At 44.6% G+C, this 20340-nt stretch overlaps 1 protein-coding gene across 8 annotated transcripts in view; it reads left to right on the forward strand.

The window, feature by feature from the left end:
* The first annotated feature begins 14615 nt into the window (after positions 1-14615).
* Positions 14616-20340, forward strand: part of UBQLN1 (ubiquilin 1) — a 30852-nt gene continuing 25127 nt past the window's right edge. For 7 of the 8 annotated variants that reach the window (XR_012621529.1, XR_012621530.1, XR_012621531.1 and 4 more), the window contains exon 1: positions 14616-14883. Coding sequence is in view for 5 of the 8 variants with exons in the window: in XM_074811781.1 (XP_074667882.1) it covers positions 14725-14883 (159 nt within the window). In the remaining 3 variants the exon portion in view is untranslated. The remainder of the gene's footprint in view (positions 14884-20340) is intronic. The other variant, XM_074811782.1, reaches the window with a different exon arrangement.

Below are 20340 nucleotides of genomic sequence, written 5' to 3' on the forward strand. Positions count from 1 at the left end.
GGGCACCATGTGTTAAGGAGATGTGTGTTTTGCAGATTTTTCACTGTTTTTGCTTTTCCCACACTCTCCTTTGGGGAAAGGCTGAGAGAGTTGGGGTTGTTCAGCCTGGAGAAGAGGAGGCTCCGGGGAGACCTTATAGTGGCCTTCTAGTACTTGGAGGGGGCTTATAAGAGAGGGAGAGAGGCTTTTTAGCAGGGCCTGTGGTGACAAGGGCAACGGATTTAAACTGAAAGAGGGTAGATCTAGATTGGACTTAAGGAAGAAATTCTTTCCTGTGAGGGTGGTGAGACACTGGCACAGGTTGCCCAGAGAAGCTGTGGCTGCCCCCTCCCTGGCAGTGTTCAAGGCCAGGTTGGACGGGGCTTTGAGCAACCTGGGCTAGTGGAAGGTGTCCCTGCCCATGACAGGGGGGTGGACTTACATAATCTTTGAAAGGTCTCTTCTGACCCAAACCATTCTGTGTGTGATTCTGCAATTCTGTGATCTGTATCCTTTTCATACTACATGGGTTTCTGCTGCAAAATGTAGAAGCTGGTATGTGCAACTACCATGTAAAAAGAGCTTTCTTACCTGTTAGCTTTGAAAAGTGCCCTATGTCAGGGGGCTCTTTTCTTACTAAGCAAGCTCTGAAGAGCTTGCTTAGTAAGAAACTCCTGGTTTCGACCAGGATGGAGTTAATTTTAATTGGAGTATTTCATACCATGTGATGTCATGCCCAGGGATACAGGTGGGTGGGCTCTCTCCGGTGGGCTTTTCCCTCAACTCTGTTCGCTGTCTGCTCGTCGGGTGGTGTTGTTGCTGTGGGGGGCGGTCGCCGCACTCGGTAGCCACTGCTGCATTTTACCCGTTTCTTTTTGGACCCACTATTGTTACTGTTGTTCTCTTGTTATATTTAGTAAATTCTTTTTATTCAACTTACAAATTCTCTTCTTTTTGTCCCTCCCCTATTTCACCGGGGAGGGGGAGGTGAACGGCCGGCCACGTGGCGCCTGGCTGCCGGCTGAGTTCAAACCTCCACAGAAACAATTCCTCTTGTGCTAAGAGACAAAGCTCAAACGTTTTTTTTTTTTTGTCCCATGCTGTCAGTGACTGCAATATGGCTATAAAAATGCAGAATTGTTTGTGCAGCACTGAATGTAGTACTAAATCCTGTGATCTTACTTATTTTGGCATAGGTGTTGAAGTGGAATGTTACAGAAGTACAAGTAGAAGCTAGCTGACTAGAAACAGATTAGACAATATCTGTCAGTTACCTAGGAAATCAGCAGAGAACACAGAAGTTGGAAGGAAAGAACCAGTGAAGAGATCAAGGAGACAAAACAAAATACCCATAGATCTAAAACTAGAAGACTTTTAACTGAGTATTTTTTTGAACACACTATAGCACTAAGCCACTTCCAAAGCAAAGTATGTGCAAAGACAGCCCTTCACTGGGAGGCAGGCGAGGAAAGCAGGACAAAGGTCTATCAATAAAGGTTCTGTGAATCTGTAAAGTTCTTCCAGTTAGCTGTGACTTCTGAAAACTAACACCATGAAGATGCTAATCGTGGAATAAGACTTTTCTAAGAAATTAGACATTGTGTAGCTAATAGTCCATAATTCAAATTTTATAATAATACTGGAAGTCTTACTGTACCTTCGCTGATTTGATTGTCCTACCTTTTTTTTTTTTTTTTTTTGTTCTGGTCAGCTCTTTGAAAATAATTTCCAAGTACCACATCCTCAGGATGGGACCATCACCACTTTTTCAGAGAACTGTGAACCCTTCGACCACTCTTAACTTCCAGCATCTTATCCTAACAGATAAAACACTACTGGGTGGAACAAAGTAATCTGTCTTATTACTACTAGTCTGATTCAAACTAAAACCCCTTTATTTGGGGAGGTGGTATGCTTTTTCATTATCTGCTGCCCCACAGCAAATATTTACCAGAAGAAGACCAAGACTTTTTTCTAATCAAATCATTTGTGCCTGTAATTTTAAGGTGTGACTTCTTTTCCAACATGTTTGTATTTGTATGCAATTTTGAATTAGAAAATCCAGAATATATATCTTTTCCCAAAATCTAATCAGTCTGTTTCAAGATGTCACTAAATTGCTAAGTTATATTCAGAGAGAATAATTCAAAGTTCTATTGCTTCAGCTGCCTAGAAGCCAAAATCCAAAAGACTGACTACCTGCTACGCTATAAATGTGCCTTTCTTTACGTTTTCATTTGCCTTTTTGTCCCTATTTGACATAGGGGTTTTTTTGGTTTGGGTTTTTTTTCTTTTTTTCTTTCAGGACTGTCAGTAAAAGCTTCCTCCCCCTAACACTGTGCAACTAACCTGTGTTGTTTCTTGTGCTATTAATATAAATGAAAATAAGTTTGTGTAATGCTTGCTGTTAACAACAGAAGGAATTCTGTTAAAATGAAACATAAGTTTTATTCTAAAAGCGCATGTTCATGTCCTCATAAAAAGAACATTCTGTTTTATGTGCTAAAGAAATAGACACACATTTCTAATTTGGGTGGTGCTGAATACAGCTCTCATTATTCAACACAACTTTCCCTATTCACCACTTGGTGTATTAGCCCATCCAGTATAAATTACCGGAAATTCTTCTGTCAGCTGATTTGTTCTCCACTATGTTGCTCTTACTCATAAATTTTTCTATGACTCTTGGAAAAAAAAGTAAATTGTATTTTTTCTTATCTAATTCCTTTTACATTTGTAATAACTGAATGTTCATAAAGACAAAGCTTTTTTATGGCTGTTGCAGGCTCTTTCAGGAGGGGATACTCCCAGTATACTTTCTTCTGCAAATTCAGCAGTTGTCTTGCTGTTACTTTCCCACAATGAGTCACTTTAGACTGAGTGTATACAACTTGGCAATAGCCAGTTTTGTCATTCTTCTGATTTCCTGTACAAATCTTCAACAGTATTCTTTATCTGTCCTAGTTACTTTGAAATAAGCTGTAATTTGTATATGTAGCAACCTAACAAATTTTTTTAAAAAAGGGTTCATTTAAAAAATTAAAAAATCATCAGAATCTCATAACCAAAGGTCAGGTGAGAAAGCCAGAATAAAGAGAAAGAGGAAAAAAATGTTTCCTATTTATGGAACATTGGAAGGAGTTTAGACTGCACAGGTGCTGTACTACCTTTAATTAGGCAGTTAAAGCAATACTATAGATACAAGTTTCCCATGCTGAAATTAGGAATACTAACTTGTTTTGGGAAAGAAAATCTGTAATGAGGGGAACTGTGGTGTCTTTGCCCAAAGAAATGAAAAGCTTCACACAACAGATGTTAGGGAGACCAGAGGTTGTTTGAAAGACCAAAGCACAGGGTACATGCAGAGTGGAGCTGGAGAAAAAAAATGCTGGGATGGTGTTGCGGATGAAAGTATTGACACAGTAATGATTTAGTAAGAAATCTAGGTTTATTAATAACTAACAGCAATTTATTATTACAAAATAATTCAGAAATACTGAATGAAAGAAAGAAAAGCGACTTATTCACAGATTCTAAAATGACAAGATTCACACTAACTTGCTTAACAGTACCTTAATTTATACATATATACATGTGCATACACAAAACGGACAAACACATAGAAACAAAGGTGTTTGGATTCAGTAGAATGAACACAAAATGGACAAACACACACAGAAACAAGGGTACATACCCACACACACACATAAACAGAGAAAGAACGGGTGAAAGAGAAGCTAGCTCAAAGAAAATTTCCCTCTTGAGTTTAGAGCAAATACTCACAATGCCTTGGCATTCCTCAACGGGCGATAACTGAGACTCGAGCGGGTGGACTTCGCCCTGGCCTTCCGTCAGCTCTGGCAGCAGACGACACCTTAAGGGTTTTGATACCTGAGAGGCATCCCAGCTCAGGGGAGATGCTGGTCACAGGCCCACTGCGATCCACAAGAGCTCAAAGGGTCTCCCTGGTGGTGGCAGTTTATAGGGTCCAAGATAATTGACTGTTGTTAGACACCATCTGGTGCCTTCCAGCAGTTGCACAAGAACTTGATGAATGTGCAACTCTGTTACTGTTCCCATTTCACCACATCCCAGGCACAGGTGTGCCAGGTCATTAGGAGAGGATGGGCTGTTATAGCCGTTTCCGAGCAATTGGGAGGGGCAGGAGCCAGGCTCGTTGACGTTATCAGTCCTTATTCCACAGATTGGTGTATAGCTCGGAATCGCATGTAGCAGCCCAACAAAGAGGGGGGGGGGGGGGGTGGTAAGAATCACACCACCACAGATGGATATGACTAAATACAACTGCAAAACTTTAAATGTTATTTTTGTGAATCAAACCTATCAAAAATAAGTAGGGATAGGGCTTAAGTAGTAGAGTACAATTGGAAAATAAAACAGATCAGGATAACAGAAGTGATGACTTTTTTTCCTAGACTTCTGAATGTGTGATTCTAGCTAAGAACTAGCAGTCACAGTTCAGAAGCTCAGGACCCTATTCCTGTCTAATGCTACTTCTATGAATATCTTTAGTGTCTTCTAAAGAGTAAAGCAAACCTCACTGAAAGTGAAACAACAGCATTTCACTTATTAGAATTACTGATGAGCTGACAACAATGTTGCAATCTGGTTCAGATCTAACAAGGCATTCTGCTTGTGGCTTGCTATACTAAAGGCAGACTACCCACACAGTGAGCACCATATCCACAGCAGAAGACAACTGCTGCCTATACAGTTACACTTTAGCATGCAGTTGTTTAACTTAACCCCTTTAATTGTGTCTAAAACAAGAGTCCTAACCTCTGTCCTGGCAAACCAGAAACAGGATACAATATATAGAATATATTTTTAAGGTCATGTATGTCCTCATTTGAGTGAGTGGCAAGGATTTATGGTAGCAGGGGAGGGGGCTACAGTGGAGGCCCCTGTGAGAAAATTCTCAAAGCTCACCCAGCTCCAAGTCTGACCTGCCTTTGCACCAAGGCTGGGCCAATTAGCAACAGTGGCTGCGCTTCTGTGATAATGAACATAAGAAGGGGAACCTGGGAGGAGTGGTGGGAGTTGTGAGGAGAACATCTGTGTGAACACCAAGGTCAGTGGAAGAACGGAGGAGAAGGGGGGGAGGTGCGCCGAAGCAGAGACTCCCCTGTATCCCGTGGTGAGATGGCAGGGCCGCCCCGCTGCCACCCATGGGGGTCTGTGGTGGAGCAGATGCTGACCTACAGCCTGTGAGGGGCCCCACGCTGGGACAGGTGACTGCACCCGAAGAAGGCCGGGACCCTGTGGGAAGAAGCCCCCCCTGTTGTAGTTCAGCACTGGGAGGATTGCAAGGCAGGGTTGACCCACACAGCCGTGGGAATGACTGATGTCAGAGTTGGTTTGTGGAGGACTGTCTCCTGTGAGAGGGGGACTGCACTGGAACAGCGGAGGAATGCCAAAAGTTCCTCCCTCTGCTGCCTGAGGTGGAAAAACTGGCTGGACTGACTGCACCCCCCATTCCCCGTCCCTTGTAATTCTGGGGGAGAGGAGGTAGAGATATGGGGGGAAAAGCTAAGCCTGCGAAGAAGGGAGGCGTGGGAGGAAGGTGTTTTCAAGATGTGGTAAGGCTTCTCACCATCCTACTCTGTCTGTTAAGTGTTGCTGTTGTTAGTGTCTGTGTTAAATTTATGTTCTTTTTTTTTTTTCACCTAATGAGTCTGTCTTTTGCTTGTGCCTTAAAGGATGAGGTTGTTCCTCTCTGTCCTTATCTCAAGTTCCTGGGTCTTTTGCTTCCTTCATTCTCAGTGCTGGGGATGAAGGGGGGAGTGAGCAGCTACATGGTGTTCAGTTGCCCTCTGAGCTCAAACCACAATTTGAAAGTAGAAGCCTATACTCTTCCCTTATATGTTAAGAATAAATCACAGGTCTCTGTGTTATGTTTTGGCTTTAATATTCAGAAATATAAGGAATGTTATGCATTGTTTATAGCAAAACTGTGAAGATCTTGCATGTACATTTTACTGTTATTAGACCACCTGAGACTTTGTCTAAATTCAAAATTGCATCACTAACTTCAGGTAAAACATTAAACTGAGTTTAGCCAAACTGGTTCAAAACCTTTCATCGATATTCTTCATTTGGTTCAACTCAACTTGAGCCAGTATTTTCCTTTTGATGCAAGATACTCTCTGGTCACTGCAAGTTCATTTTCAGTTTGTTTGTTTCAACTCAATTTAGTGACTTTTCATTGGTTTAAATCAACTACTTATGGAAAAAAAAACAAACTGAAGACATCTCGTTGGCATTGGGAATTAAGCTGAACTTCTGCAGTAAAAACTGTACCCGTGGGTGAAGAAAAATGGAGTGGCATAAAAATTAAGCTGCTCTCTCTAATAAACATTCTGAATTATACTCTATAGGATCAGAAATTGATGAATTTGCACAGATGGAAGAAGCGGGAAAGAAAAGAAAAAGCCAGCAGAAAAAAAGAAGTGCTTAAAATCCCATAAGTTTAAGGAGGATTAAGTACTCAAAATTCTTTGGTCTATCATTTTTGTTTCCATGCACTGTGTATAAGCTGTGTTCTCAACTGACTGTGAACATGCATGCATGTTGTCCTGGTGTTGGGTATTTTCCAACTAGATGCTTCCACTACTGGCAAATGAGCTCCCATGTCCCTGTTATCTGTACCAAAATTCAGATGAAGAAACAACCAGTCTTTGCTAACGTTTCCTCTTTGCTTAATTAAGAGCTTTCAATAGCTTTCAAGTTATTTTCTATGAATTTCTATGAATTTTTAGTATCCTTGCCCCTTATAACAAATATACATCAGTAAATAACACTAATGATTAATCCTCTAACTTGTAAATCTCTGCTAACCATAACCAGGTAGCAGTTGTGCTACTCCAGTAGACTCTACTCAAGTAACAATACAGTCAGCATGAGCTCTATCTATAAATAAGAACAGCCTGGGATGAAGAACATGTCCTTGCACTTTGATCTTATTGATTTCTGCTTGAAATCATTACTTGATTGCAGTGCGAAATGTTTCTTCATAATGTTACTTCTCTGCCTGTTGACAGGACAATGTAGCACTGGCCAGTGTCGAAGTGCTCTTCTGCAGCATAATTAAATGCCTTACACAGTTGTGACTAATGTGGAAAAGAAACAAGAGTGACCAAGGAAAGGCTTAGTAGTTAAATATGCCTGAAATTATTTCTATCATCTGCAACAAAAGAAAGCTCTAGGACAGGCAAAACCTGGAATCGCCTTCAGCCAGTCTTTGGTATTCCTATTTTAAAACCTCCTAGCAGATCTTAAATTCCTTTAGAAAAATTTTAAAGGGTGTATCGGGTCTGGCTGAGCCAGAATTGGTTTTCCCCTGTAGCAGCCCTCATGGTGCTGTGTTTTATGCTGGGAGCTGGCAGAGTGTTGATAGCACACTGGTGTTGTGGCTACTGTTGAGTAGTGCTTACACAGCACCAAGGCTCTTTCTGACATTTCCCCCCACAGTGGGACGGGGTGGGCAAGATCTTGGGAGGGGACACAACCAGGACAGCTGACCCGAACTGACCAAAGGGATATTCCAGACCATATGACGTCTGCTCAGTATAAAGCTGGGAGAAAGGAGGAAGGGGGTGGGGTCACCCTTGGTCCTCCGAGGCAACCGCTACGCATATCAGAGCCCTGCTTCCTGAGAAGGCCCGACATCGCCTGTTAATGGGAAGTAGAGAATAAATCTGTTTTCTTTTTTTGCTTCCGCGCGCGGACCTTTGCTTCGCTTTGCTTATATTAAAACTGCTGTTGTTTTACCCACAAGGGTTGTTTTGTTTTCCTATCTTATTTTCTTTCCCTTCTTTGCCCTATTGAGAAAATAAGGGGAAGGGGGGGGAAGTGATAGAGCGACTTGGTGGGTACCTGGCATTTAGCCAAGGTCAAACCACCACAGTCAATTTTGGCGCCCAACGTGGGGCGGGACAACGGCAGTTTTATATTAATTGTGCCATAGCTATAGCAGTTAGTAAGCGACAAGCTCTTGTGCTGGTCACGGGTTTGTTTATTGCTCTGCTTATCTTTATTTTGCTAAGCTCGGGAACATGCTGGAAGAAATTGGGAACATCATGAGTGGTTTTATTCTGCAGGCTCCCGAAGTACTTATTAATCCTTATGTTAGCTCTTTGATACTGTTCATTAATGCTATTCGCCTATTGTGGGCTGTGTGGAGCTCGTTAGGTTTTTGGTGTAAGAGAAAGCAAATTTTGGGTGAGAGAATACCAAAATGTGCCCTGAGGCGGCCTGTCCCTGGGTGGCAGGGGGAGTGGAAGGATTTGGGCAGATTCCTAGGACGGTTATCACCTCCTGTAGCCTGGGATCTTACCCCTGAACAGGCAAGCAACCCCGCAAAACTGACACAACACCTGATAGAAGGGTGCCTTGTCTATCCCGATGAAAATCAGCAACTCCTAGCGCTGTACTGGGGCCTGGCCTATGCTTATCGAGCTGCAGTTCAGTGCTCTCAAAGGACTGTGGTGGAAACGGGAACTCAAACAAAAACAATAACAGCAGAGATTGCCCCAGTAGTAAAAAAGAAACAGTGGACAAGGAGAACAACAGGTCCATACCCTCGATTAATAAGGGACGAAAAAGAGGAGGAAGAAGTGGGTCCTTCAGCAAAGGGGTCAGAAGAGGGAATAACAGAACTCAAACAGGAGGCAGAAACTACCCGGTCCCTGACATCATCAGAACTGCGAGATCTGCGGAAAGACTATAGCCGCCAGCCGGGTGAGCGGATTGCTGCCTGGCTGCTTCGATGCTGGGATAATGGGGCTGATGCTCAGCAGCTGGAAGGTAAGGAAGCCCAACAGCTGGGTTCCCTTGCTAGAGATCGAGGAATTGAAAGGGGAATTGGAAAAGAAACAGGAATTTGCAGTCTGTGGAGACGGCTCCTTTCAAGTGTTAAAGCAAGATATCCTTTCAAGGAAGATCTTACGGACAACTCCCCAGGGAAGTGGGCTACTGCGGATGAAGGTGTCCAGTACCTGAGAGAACTAGCAGTGCTGGAAGTCATCTATAGTGATCCAGATAATGATGAAGCCCCTAAAAATCCAGAGGATGTCCTGTGCACACGGGCCATGTGGAGGAAGGTGATTAAAGGTGCGCCATCCTCGTATTCTGCGGGCTTGGCTGCGATGTACTATCCAGAAATGGATATGGGAGAAGGACTAAGATGTACGCCAACTGTGGAGGCAGTCTCTTCCTGGCTTCAGAACTTTGAAGAGAGTCTTGGAACCTCCTCATCTCTACGGGCGAGTGCCTTAGATGTCAGGAGCACCCCAAGAAGTCGGTTCTCTTCCACCCCAGTCAGAGGGAAAGGGAAACCTAGGCGCATGACACGTGGCGAACTTTGGTTCTTCCTGCGTGACCAGGGGGAGGACATGAGGAAGTGGGATGGTCAACCCACCTTCAAATTGGAAGCTCGTGTACATGAATTGCGAGGAAAGACCCCTGCCAAGAAGACAACATCCAAGAAGGTTGTTAATGTAGCTGGCGTGAAACCGCAAGGAAGTAATCAGCGATCTCCCAGATACAGGAAGACTGAGATCACCTCCCTTGGCCCTGATGAAGGAGTTTCCGGCCTGGCACAGCAAGGGTCAGACAGTGAATACTCTGACCAAGAACAGGAATAGAGGGCCCCTGCCTCCAGCCAGGAGGAGGAAAGGGATGATCGGGTGTATTGGACAGTGTGGATTCGATGGCCTGGCACATCAAATCCACAGAAGTACCAGGCTTTAATCGATACTGGGGCACAGTGTACATTAATGCCATCAAGTTATAGAGGGGCAGAACCTATCTGGATCTCAGGAGTGACAGGCGGATGTCAAGAACTGTCAGTACTGGAGGCCGAGGTTAGCTTGACCGGCGATAAGTGGGAAAAACATCCCATTGTAACTGGCCCAGAAGCCCCTTGTATCTTGGGCATTGACTACCTCAAGAGGGGGTATTTCAAAGACCCAAAAGGATACCGATGGGCTTTTGGTGTGGCCAGTGTGAACACAGAGAAGGTCAAACAGTTGTCTAATCTGCCTGGCCTCTCAGGAGATCCTTTTGTTGTAGGACTGTTGCGAGTTAAAGAACAACAGGTGCCAATTGCCATGAGGACCGTGCACCGACGGCAGTATCGCACGAACCGAGACTCTCTGGCTCCCATCCAAGAACTGATCCGTCAACTGGAGACCCAAGGTGTCATCAGTAAGACACATTCGCCTTTTAATAGCCCAATATGGCCAGTGCGAAAGTCTGACGGAGGGTGGAGGTTGACAGTAGACTATCGTGGCCTGAACGAAGTGACGCCACCACTGAGTGCTGCTGTACCAGATATGTTAGAGCTCCAGTATGAACTAGAGTCAAAGGCAGCCAAGTGGTACGCCACAATCGACATCGCCAATGCATTCTTTTCAATTCCTTTGGCAGAAGAGTGCAGGCCACAGTTTGCTTTCACGTGGAGGGGTGTCCAATATACCTGGAATCGACTACCCCAGGGGTGGAAGCACAGCCCCACTATTTGTCATGGACTAATTCAAACTGCACTGGAAAAGGGTGATGCCCCTGAACATCTACAGTACATCGATGACATCATTGTGTGGGGCAACAAGGCAGAAGAAGTGTTCAAGAAAGGACAAAAAGTAATTGAGATTCTTCTGAGAGCTGGGTTTGCCATAAAGAAAAGCAAGGTCAAGGGACCAGCACAGGAGATTCAGTTCTTGGGAATAAAATGGCAAGATGGACGCCGCCATGTGCCTATGGAGGTTGTCAACAAGATAGCAGCTATGTCTCCACCGACCAACAAGAAGGAAACACAAGCTTTCTTAGGACTTGTGGGATTTTGGAGGATGCACATTCCAGGTTACAGTCAGCTGGTGAGCCCTCTCTATCAAGTAACCCGAAAGAAGAACAATTTTGAGTGGGGTCTTGAGCAACAACAAGCCTTTGAGCACATCAAACAGGAGATAGCTCGGGCGGTAGCTCTTGGGCCCGTTCGGACAGGACCAGATGTGCAAAATGTACTTTACACATCAACTGGGGAGCATGGCCTCACATGGAGCCTCTGGCAGAAGGTAGCAGGTGAAACTCGGGGTCGACCATTAGGATTTTGGAGCCGGGGATATCGAGGATCAGAAGCCCACTACACTCCAACTGAAAAGGAGATTCTGGCAGCATATGAGGGGATTCGAGCCGCTTCCGAAGTTGTTGGTACAGAAGCACAGCTCCTCTTGGCACCGCGATTGCCTGTACTACATTGGATGTTCAAAGGAAACATCCCTTCTACACACCATGCAACCAGTGCTACCTGGAGTAAATGGGTAGCGTTAATCACGCAACGAGCTCGACTGGGAAAACCCAACCATCCAGGAATCCTGGAAGAGATCATGGACTGGCCAGAAGGTAGAGATTTTGGAGCACTGCCTGAGGAGGTGGCTCGTGCCCAAGAAGCACCACCATATAACGAATTACCAGAAGATGAAAGGCGGTATGCTCTGTTTACTGATGGATCCTGTCGTGTGGTAGGAAACCATCGAAAGTGGAAAGCTGCTGTGTGGAGCCCCACAAGACAAGTCGTTGAGGCCACTGAAGGAGAGGGCGAGTCAAGTCAGTTTGCAGAAGTAAAAGCGATCCAACTAGCCCTAAAGATTGCTGAACGAGAAAAGTGGCCAGTACTGTATCTCTACACTGACTCCTGGATGGTGGCTAATGCCCTGTGGGGGTGGCTACAGGAGTGGAAGAAGAACAATTGGCAGCGCAGAGGTAAACCCATCTGGGCTGCTGCACTGTGGCAGGACATCGCTGCCCGAGTGGAAAACGTGGCTCTAAAGGTACGTCATGTAGATGCCCACGTGCCCAAAAGCCGTGCCACCGAAGAACATCAAAACAATGAGCAAGTAGACAAGGCTGCTAAAATTGAAGTAGCTCAGCTGGACCTGGACTGGGAGCGCAAGGGTGAGCTATTTGTAGCTCGATGGGCCCATGAAACATCCGGGCATCTCGGGAGAGATGCAACGTACAGATGGGCTCGTGATCGAGGGGTGGACCTGACCATGGAGGCCATCTCACAGGTCACTCATGAATGCGAAACATGTGCTGCAATCAAGCGAGCCACACGAGTAAAGTCTCCCTGGAACAGAGGGCGATGGCTGAGTTTTCGATATGGTGAGGCCTGGCAAATTGACTATATTGGACCATTGCCACGAACACGCCAAGGCAAGCGCTACATACTCACTATGGTGGAAGCAACTACTGGTTGGCTTGAGACGTACCCTGTAAATCATGCCACTGCCCGAAATACCATCTTAGGTCTTGAAAGGCAAATTTTATGGCGACATGGTACTCCTGAAAGAATCGAATCAGACAATGGAACCCATTTTCGAAATAATCTCATAAACTCCTGGGCAAAGAAACACGGCATTGAGTGGGTGTATCACATCCCTTATTACCCACAAGCGTCTGGAAAGATTGAAAGATACAATGGACTGTTGAAGACTATGTTGAGAGCATTGGACAATGGGGGATGGAAACACTGGGATATAAATTTAGCAGAAGCCACTTGGCTAATTAATACCAGAGGATCTGTTAACCGTCCTGGTCCTGCCCAAACAAAACCCCTTCATACTGTGGGAGGAGATAAGGTCCCTGTAGTACACACAGGGAAATGGCTGGGGAAGGCAGTATGGATTGCTCCTCCCTTGGGAAAAGGCAAGCCCACTCGTGGGATTGTTTTTGCTCAGGGACCTGGATGTACTTGGTGGGTAATGCGGGAGAATGGGGCTACTCAGTGTGTGCCTCAAGGAGATTTAACCTTGGGGGGGAAATAATCTGTGAGCTGAGTTGTATGTTGCAGGAAGTGATGGAGGAAGTAGGAACGACGAAGAGTGAACCAGATACATGCGATGATGACCCAAACCTAGCCGGTGCTGGAGTCCAACAGTCAAACATACTGCTCCTGTCCTGAACATCCACCTTGACAGATGGCAGCCAAGTCACTGAACATCTAGAGGAGTGAAGAAAGCTTACGGAATGAATAAATGAGTGTTATGTGGGACCTGGGCATGACGTAAATGGTATGGAATAAGGGGTGGAGACTGTATCGGGTCTGGCTGAGCCAGAATTGGTTTTCCCCTGTAGCAGCCCTCATGGTGCTGTGTTTTATGCTGGGAGCTGGCAGAGTGTTGATAGCACACTGGTGTTGTGGCTACTGTTGAGTAGTGCTTACACAGCACCAAGGCTCTTTCTGACATTTCCCCCCACAGTGGGACGGGGTGGGCAAGATCTTGGGAGGGGACACAACCAGGACAGCTGACCCGAACTGACCAAAGGGATATTCCAGACCATATGACGTCTGCTCAGTATAAAGCTGGGAGAAAGGAGGAAGGGGGTGGGGTCACCCTTGGTCCTCCGAGGCAACCGCTACGCGTATCAGAGCCCTGCTTCCTGAGAAGGCCCGACATCGCCTGTTAATGGGAAGTAGAGAATAAATCTGTTTTCTTTTTTTGCTTCTGCGCGCGGACCTTTGCTTCGCTTTGCTTATATTAAAACTGCTGTTGTTTTACCCACAAGGGTTGTTTTGTTTTCCTATCTTATTTTCTTTCCCTTCTTTGCCCTATTGAGAAAATAAGGGGAAGGGGGGGGAAGTGATAGAGCGACTTGGTGGGTACCTGGCATTTAGCCAAGGTCAAACCACCACAAAGGGCTTGAGTCTACCATGTTGTATTACGCCTTTTTTTTTAATATCAACTGAACCAGTTTACATAGAGCTCCTCAGAGATTATCCCAACAGCAGACCATGCCAGCAAATCACCTGGTGATTCAGGTTACTGTGAGAAATTCTTATTTACGGATAAGGAAGAAAGGGCATTTGAGTCTAGAATTCAAAGCCACACAAATATTTTACACCAAAACAGGAATAGGCATCTCAAATTTCCTGAGACAGGAAAGTCACTCATATTTTGGCAGAACACCTCATTTGGTGATACTAGGTTTAACTAACAATTAGGGGGTTTTGGTCCAAGTTTGAGAAATATCTGATTCCCAGCTGTGGGATGCTTCCACAGCAATACTACTTTTAAAGTAGTAAACGTTTCGTATTTATTACTCTTTAGCTGTTGCCGAGCAAAAGCAACAGGTGTGATTTGTCTCCTTGATATGGGCTCACAAGCAGTACTGAGTTAGTTTGCTTGCTTTTTCCAAGACAAAAACCTCACCGGCCACGAGAGGCCTCCATTAGGTACCTGTCGCTGCGTTACCGACCACTGCTCCTGCACACCGCACCCGTGCTCCCAACACTGTGAAACTCCCTGAACCGTTCTTCATGTGTTTACCCGGAACTTCAAAACGCAGAACTCCCTTGCAGCTGAAAATAAATGTTAAGCTTGCCTGTAGCAGTCTGCGCCAGGGACCGCGTCGCTTTCAAGCGCGCCCCGTCCCGGCGCCGCAGCGGCTGGGAGGGCCGGCCGCGGGCAGCGGAGCTTCCGGCGCATGCGGGGCCGCGCGCCACCGCCTCGCTCCTTCAGCGTGCATGCGTGGGGCGAGGCGGGCCGGCCCACGCCCGGGCAGGCCGCTCCCCTTTCTAGTAACTTCCCTGATGCGGGACGTCATCAGTGCGCGCCGCGCCCGGACCGGCAGTTTCCGCCCGCTGCTGCGGGAGCGGAGGGCCTGCCTGGAGCCGTTGGGAGCTGCGCGTCCGCAGCCGACCAGGCCTTTCATCCGGGGAGAGGCATGTCGGAGAGCGCGGAGGGTCCAGCGGGGGGTCGCAGCCCCCCAGAGTCCCCCACCCGGGACTCTGCCGCCGCCGAGCCGCGGATCATCAAAGTCACTGTGAAGACTCCCAAAGAGAAGGAGGAGTTTGCCGTGTCTGAAACCAGCAGTATCCGGCAGGTGAGATGCAGCGGGGTTGGCTGAGGGGGGCTGGCGGGCCGGTGGACGAGGGGACGGGCAGCGGGGGCCTGGGGGGGCCTGGCGGGAGTAGCCAGGCCGAGGTTAGAGCCTGGGACCGGGTAGAGCGCGGATCGGGAGAAGAGCCCACGCCTGCGGTTCCCGCCCCCAGCGTTGCAGAGCGAGGGCCCTTCCCGGTGACAAAGCAGCTCCTGCCCGCCCGGACTGCGCTGGGCGCTGTTGGGCGAGTACCAGGGCCGATCCCGGCCCAGGAGAGGGCTGCTGCCCTCTGAGGCTAGCGGGGGTAGTGAAAAAACCTCCCGCTTCATCTCCTCCTCCCCAGCTTCTCTCCTCCCTGTTGCAATGCTGAGAGCCGGCCCGGGAGGTGTATGTAGCTCCTTTTCTAACTGCGAGTTGTCCTCTTGGGCTGACTCAGTCTGCAAGTAGGAGTCTGCCTGGCTACTTAGCATGACTATAGAAAACGTCTGTAGACATCTGCGTCGCAGTGCTGTATTGCCAGTGGTTATTTTGATCTAAAACTGTCTTTAAAAACAGTGAGTAAGTTATACAAAGATGTCTTTGTTTTAGGGAAGTCTTGTCTTTAGACTACATTTGTAGAATTTGCAATAACAAATAAAACATTCTTTCTGCTGTACCTAAATGTTCTAGTTATTGATATGGTACTTAGCATGGTGATGCTGTCAGATAACTCTGAATTATTAGGGTCTTTTTTGTGTTTTGGAAAGTCTGTGCCCCATGGTGTCTTTGGCTCAACAGAAGCAGTGATACCTACTGAATCATCGACACTACTTTCTGCAACTCTTCTGTTTTTCTTGGAGGTTTTCCAAGCAAGTATTGACTAGAACTTCATTTATTTAGATTAGAAAGCTACAAATCGTAGAAGAGGTATAATCAAAGTGTAAGGTAGGGGCTCTGTAAAGCCTGAGTCTCCTACTTGTGAAGAATGTAGACATTGCTCTGCTAAAATACTCCAGAAAATGAAGTTCCTGAAGAAGAGCAGAGCTTACTAAAATCTCACTGAATGAGGCAACTCAGTCAACTTCACATTTTTTTGGTATGGCTGATAACCTCAGACCTCACCAAAAAAGGTTACATGTGTGAGACTGCCACTGGTGTCTAGATACAGAAATTGAAATCATTCCGTATGGATGAGCTGAAAGACACTGTATGATTATCAGAGGAGGATACAAAAGATGAATTAAAGGCTCCCAGGTGTAAAATGTAGTGCCAGCAGCTTAGCTAGAATATCAGACTCTTGCTCCATCTAGTTGCTGTGAAGAGACAAAATGCTGATATTTCTTTGAAGTTTCTACCCTTGAGCCTGTTTTAGATTCAGGGTTTTTTATTTCAGCATTTGGCTTATAAATATCCCAGACCTAAGTTTCACTGAGGTCTTCTCTCCAGCTGCCAGAGGGGTGAGACTACTCTTGTCTTCACTGGTCTTTTTGGAGCTGCAGTATTGTATGCTATCAGCTACTCTCTCTGCAGGCTTAATCTAGACATTTCTCCCAAAAATAAAATGACTGTGTTTGCTTTTTAATGTTGTCCACTGCTTTCCCAGCAATCTCAGTCTGAAAGGGGTGCTTTTCACTTCTCTGTTCTCCATAGATTTGTGAGCAGCGTCAGTGCAGTTTTTGTAAAAATCTTTGCAGATTTTGGGGTTTTTGTTTTTTTTTTTGTAAAAGAGGTTCATATGCTGGATCTAACCTGAGGATCACATTTGTCCTGAAAAGCAGTGTGCTGTTAGTGTGGGCCCTTCAGGAATTGTTAACAGATTTACTTAAAATGTGAATTTTGTAATATATTGGACTTTAACAAGGTTGTTTCAAATGTGAATGCCAGTGGGGCTGCCAGGTTTTCTGATAAGCAATTGTCTTAAACCAGAATAGTTATACAACCTAGCAAGAACATGGATTTTTACTGAAGGCAACCATGCAAGTTTAGGTAATTAATAGAACACATACTGCTTAAAATGTCTTTGTTGTCCACAGATATCTTAAACTCTGAATGTTGTCTCTCTTGGAGGTGCTGTTAAAACATCAGATCTGCAGTTATATCTTGGTTCCTGTGAAGTAAGATTGCGTCTGTGGGTCAACCGTTTGCCTCTGTGGGTCATCTTGGAGTCACAGGCAGTCATAGCTAGCACTAAAAAATGCACTGTCCCTGTAGTGTGACTAGTATTGGCTATTTCTCTTAAACTGTAAACACGAGCTGTTGTTAATAATAAGCATGAACAGTAGATGTGATGTTTCTAGATCCAGCCTTGAAAATAGGTTAATCTCAAATACAGAACAAGATGAACATCTGTTCAAATGCATCTGGCATCAGCAAGTGGTTTGTTCTCTTGGCATAGATGGGCCAGCAGCACCTGCCGTATTTGCCAAGTTGGAAAAAAGCCCAAACAACCCTAAACTCATACAGCAAAATAAACCCCATTCAGTTGTATACTTCTGTAGCTAATATTATGACTTAGTGGCTTCACTTGTTTATTTGTTTGCAGTCATGTTGGAATACTGCCAGAACAAAAGTCTAGCTTTTTAGGTAAATATTTTGGGTAATCAGGGCCAAATTTAGGACTACACAAAGCATGTTTTGTGTTTCTCTGTTAATGTAAATCTGGTTTGCAACCATCCTAAGTCAAGAAGACTTTTCCCTGTGTTAGAAGATGCCATCAACATAGGATTTGCTATTGCTGATCCTGTGTTGTGCAGCTAGAAGAAGGAGTATGCAGGTTGGAATGGAAAATAACCTTCAAGTATAAACCCCCACTGGAAGGTCAGTTGATTGCAAGTACCACCCATCTGTCTTTTTTTCTGTGGAACCCGTTTGATAGTGTTGAGCACAGTTTGGCTCAGTATTAGGACAAGGGCCAAATATTTGCTTTCTTGACTGGATATCATACTGATCTTGCTCTGTGCAAAGACTTGATGAATACATGGTGGGTAAAGGTGAATACCTATAAGCCTGCTGACTTTAGCTGACCATGACAGTGCTGACACTTTAGCTCAGTAAAACTGTTTGTCTTTTGTCTTTTTTTTCCCCCCTTTGATTTATTCTCTGAGTTTATGGCAATATAATCTTTGCAATTCCTTGCTTAGCAGAGTTAACTTTAACGATGTGTTTTGGTAAAGCCTGTATACAAAGAGAAAGTGCACTCATGTTATGGACAGCTCGTGTCTTAGTGAATGATTTGAGTTGTTTGAGTGACAAGGTGTTGGAACCAGTTACATGGAAAAACAGTTTTACTTTCATCATTTAGACTGTTTACACCATAAGGGAATTTTTTAGAAGAGTTAAAACTTGCTGAGATTTCATGGTGCACTTCTTGTAATGCTCAGTGTTGACATTTGCAGTGTTCAAGAGTTTATTGTAACTGGAGAGTTACTGTCCACCAATGTTTATGCAGACTGCAAGATACCAAGTTGTGCATTGTGTGAACATGACAGCTCTGAAACCAAATAACATGCCTTGCTGTATATTTTTAACTGATAGGCCAACAAATAGTGGATATAGCAAATCTGCACTAATAATTTCAGAAGCTTGCAGTTCTTGCAGAGAATTATTGTCAATTCTGTGATTATCTGAAAACTTCAGAGTAATGTCCGGAAAAGTTAGTGAAATTGAGTTTAGCTCCACAGAAAATAGATTTGGTTCTCTTGCATTTTTATTTTTCCATTTTTATTTAACTTCAGCCTTTTTATGGCATTTCTCTTCAGTGTGGAATACTGTTTTCAGTAATAGCTTATTTAACAGCATGTAGTATGTAAGATTTTTTTTTTCCTCCTTTTAGAAACTTTCCTAAAATTATTTTAGAGCAATGGTAGATGGCTATTCGGTAGAATAAAAACCTTTAGAAGAAGGTATATTGACTTTCCTGACAGTTGGCTTAGTCCAAAAGTATCACCTGTGTAACCATGGTACTTAGCAAGTGTTTTCTGATAAATGAAGGGCAGGTATAATAAAATAAAAATACCTGTTTAAATAATACTGTGAAGTGTCTTGTGTGCAGGTGCTTTTTTGCAGAGTAACAGTTTCATTTTGATATTTCAATTATTTTATCCTTTTTAAACTTTTATCCATGTCAAATAGGGCCTGCCTTCCTCCCGTGATTTCTTGTGGTTTTGTTTTGCTAGCATCCTTCACCTTCAGTCACGGGTCAGGGGTGTCACAGAATTTGTAAAGATTTTCCTACGTACTCTTCAGAATTGCCAACAGCAGAGAAAACCCTAATGAACGAATATCTGTGGTAGAGGTGTCATGGTAAGATATTCTATATATTTATTTTAGACCCCAGTCAACATCTCAATCTAGTGACTATGAACCTTGGCTATGTAAGGAGGGTCACTGTCTAGGAGTAAGGTTAGGTCAAAATCTTAGAACTACATGGCGACATGGAGAAAAATACTTTTGTTTCGACTTCTTGTTGTTGATGGGGTTAATTGTTCCCTACCACTGACAGGCAAAAAAGAATGTTAGCCGTTATGTTGGTAGTCCACTCATGATTATATTCTGTATCACCTTAAATTTAAAACTTGATAAAGTCAAACCATTTAAAGATGCTCACAAAGGTCAGACAAGAAGAAGTTCTTCCATTGGCAGGAACTCATATCTCAGTGTTTCCTCAGAAAGAATGGATGTTGCCCAAGCTACTCCCAGTGAAGCTGAAGGATAAAACATCTTATGCTGTCTCATGAAAAAAAGTATAGGGTACATTCTCAAAAGGGAGCTTTACTGAAAGAATCCTATTTACACACAATACTTTTATGCCCTTTTCCAGTCTCAGTGACTTTCTGGAGAACAGACTAGTTCTGTTGCAAGTGCAACCCTTTCCACTGGTAGATTGCAAAGTGCTTTTATAGAGAAGGGAAGTGTTGCAAACCATTTCCACTAACTCAAAGCATGGAGGAGTGGAGTGGTTTGCTGATGGATGCCTGGAAGGGATAGAACTGACTAGAGTCCTGAGCCCTTTTCACTAGTTTGCACTGCTGCAGTTTTCCTTTATGGGCTACTAGCCTTGTAAGCTCCTCAAGAATCTGAATTTGTTTCCTGAGATGAGTTTTTTGTGAATTTGATTTGGTTGCAGAGATTTGAGGAAACTTGATTGTGAAACCACCGTGGGTCATTGGCAAGGGCATAGGAAGATAGTAACTCACTCCATCAAGACATGAAAGACAGGCTACACTTATAGAGAAGCCTAATTCTGGGTGCGCTTTCTAGCTACACTATCTGCTGCAAACTATGGGCTGGAGGCCAGAAGTGCTTTCCTGCTTGAAGCCGCAAATTCTTGTCCCTCTTCCTGTATGATGTCCAAGAATTGTGCAGTAAAACCCTGTTTTAACTGGCTTGCTTTAATTCACAGTCAGGTGTGATTACCCAGTATGATTCACCAGAAAAGGAGACCACAGCTATCAGTGGCTGTAGTACCATGAGTGTGTTTGG

Source organism: Strix aluco, chromosome Z, assembly GCF_031877795.1.
Source record: "Strix aluco isolate bStrAlu1 chromosome Z, bStrAlu1.hap1, whole genome shotgun sequence".
Lineage (NCBI taxonomy): Eukaryota > Metazoa > Chordata > Aves > Strigiformes > Strigidae > Strix > Strix aluco.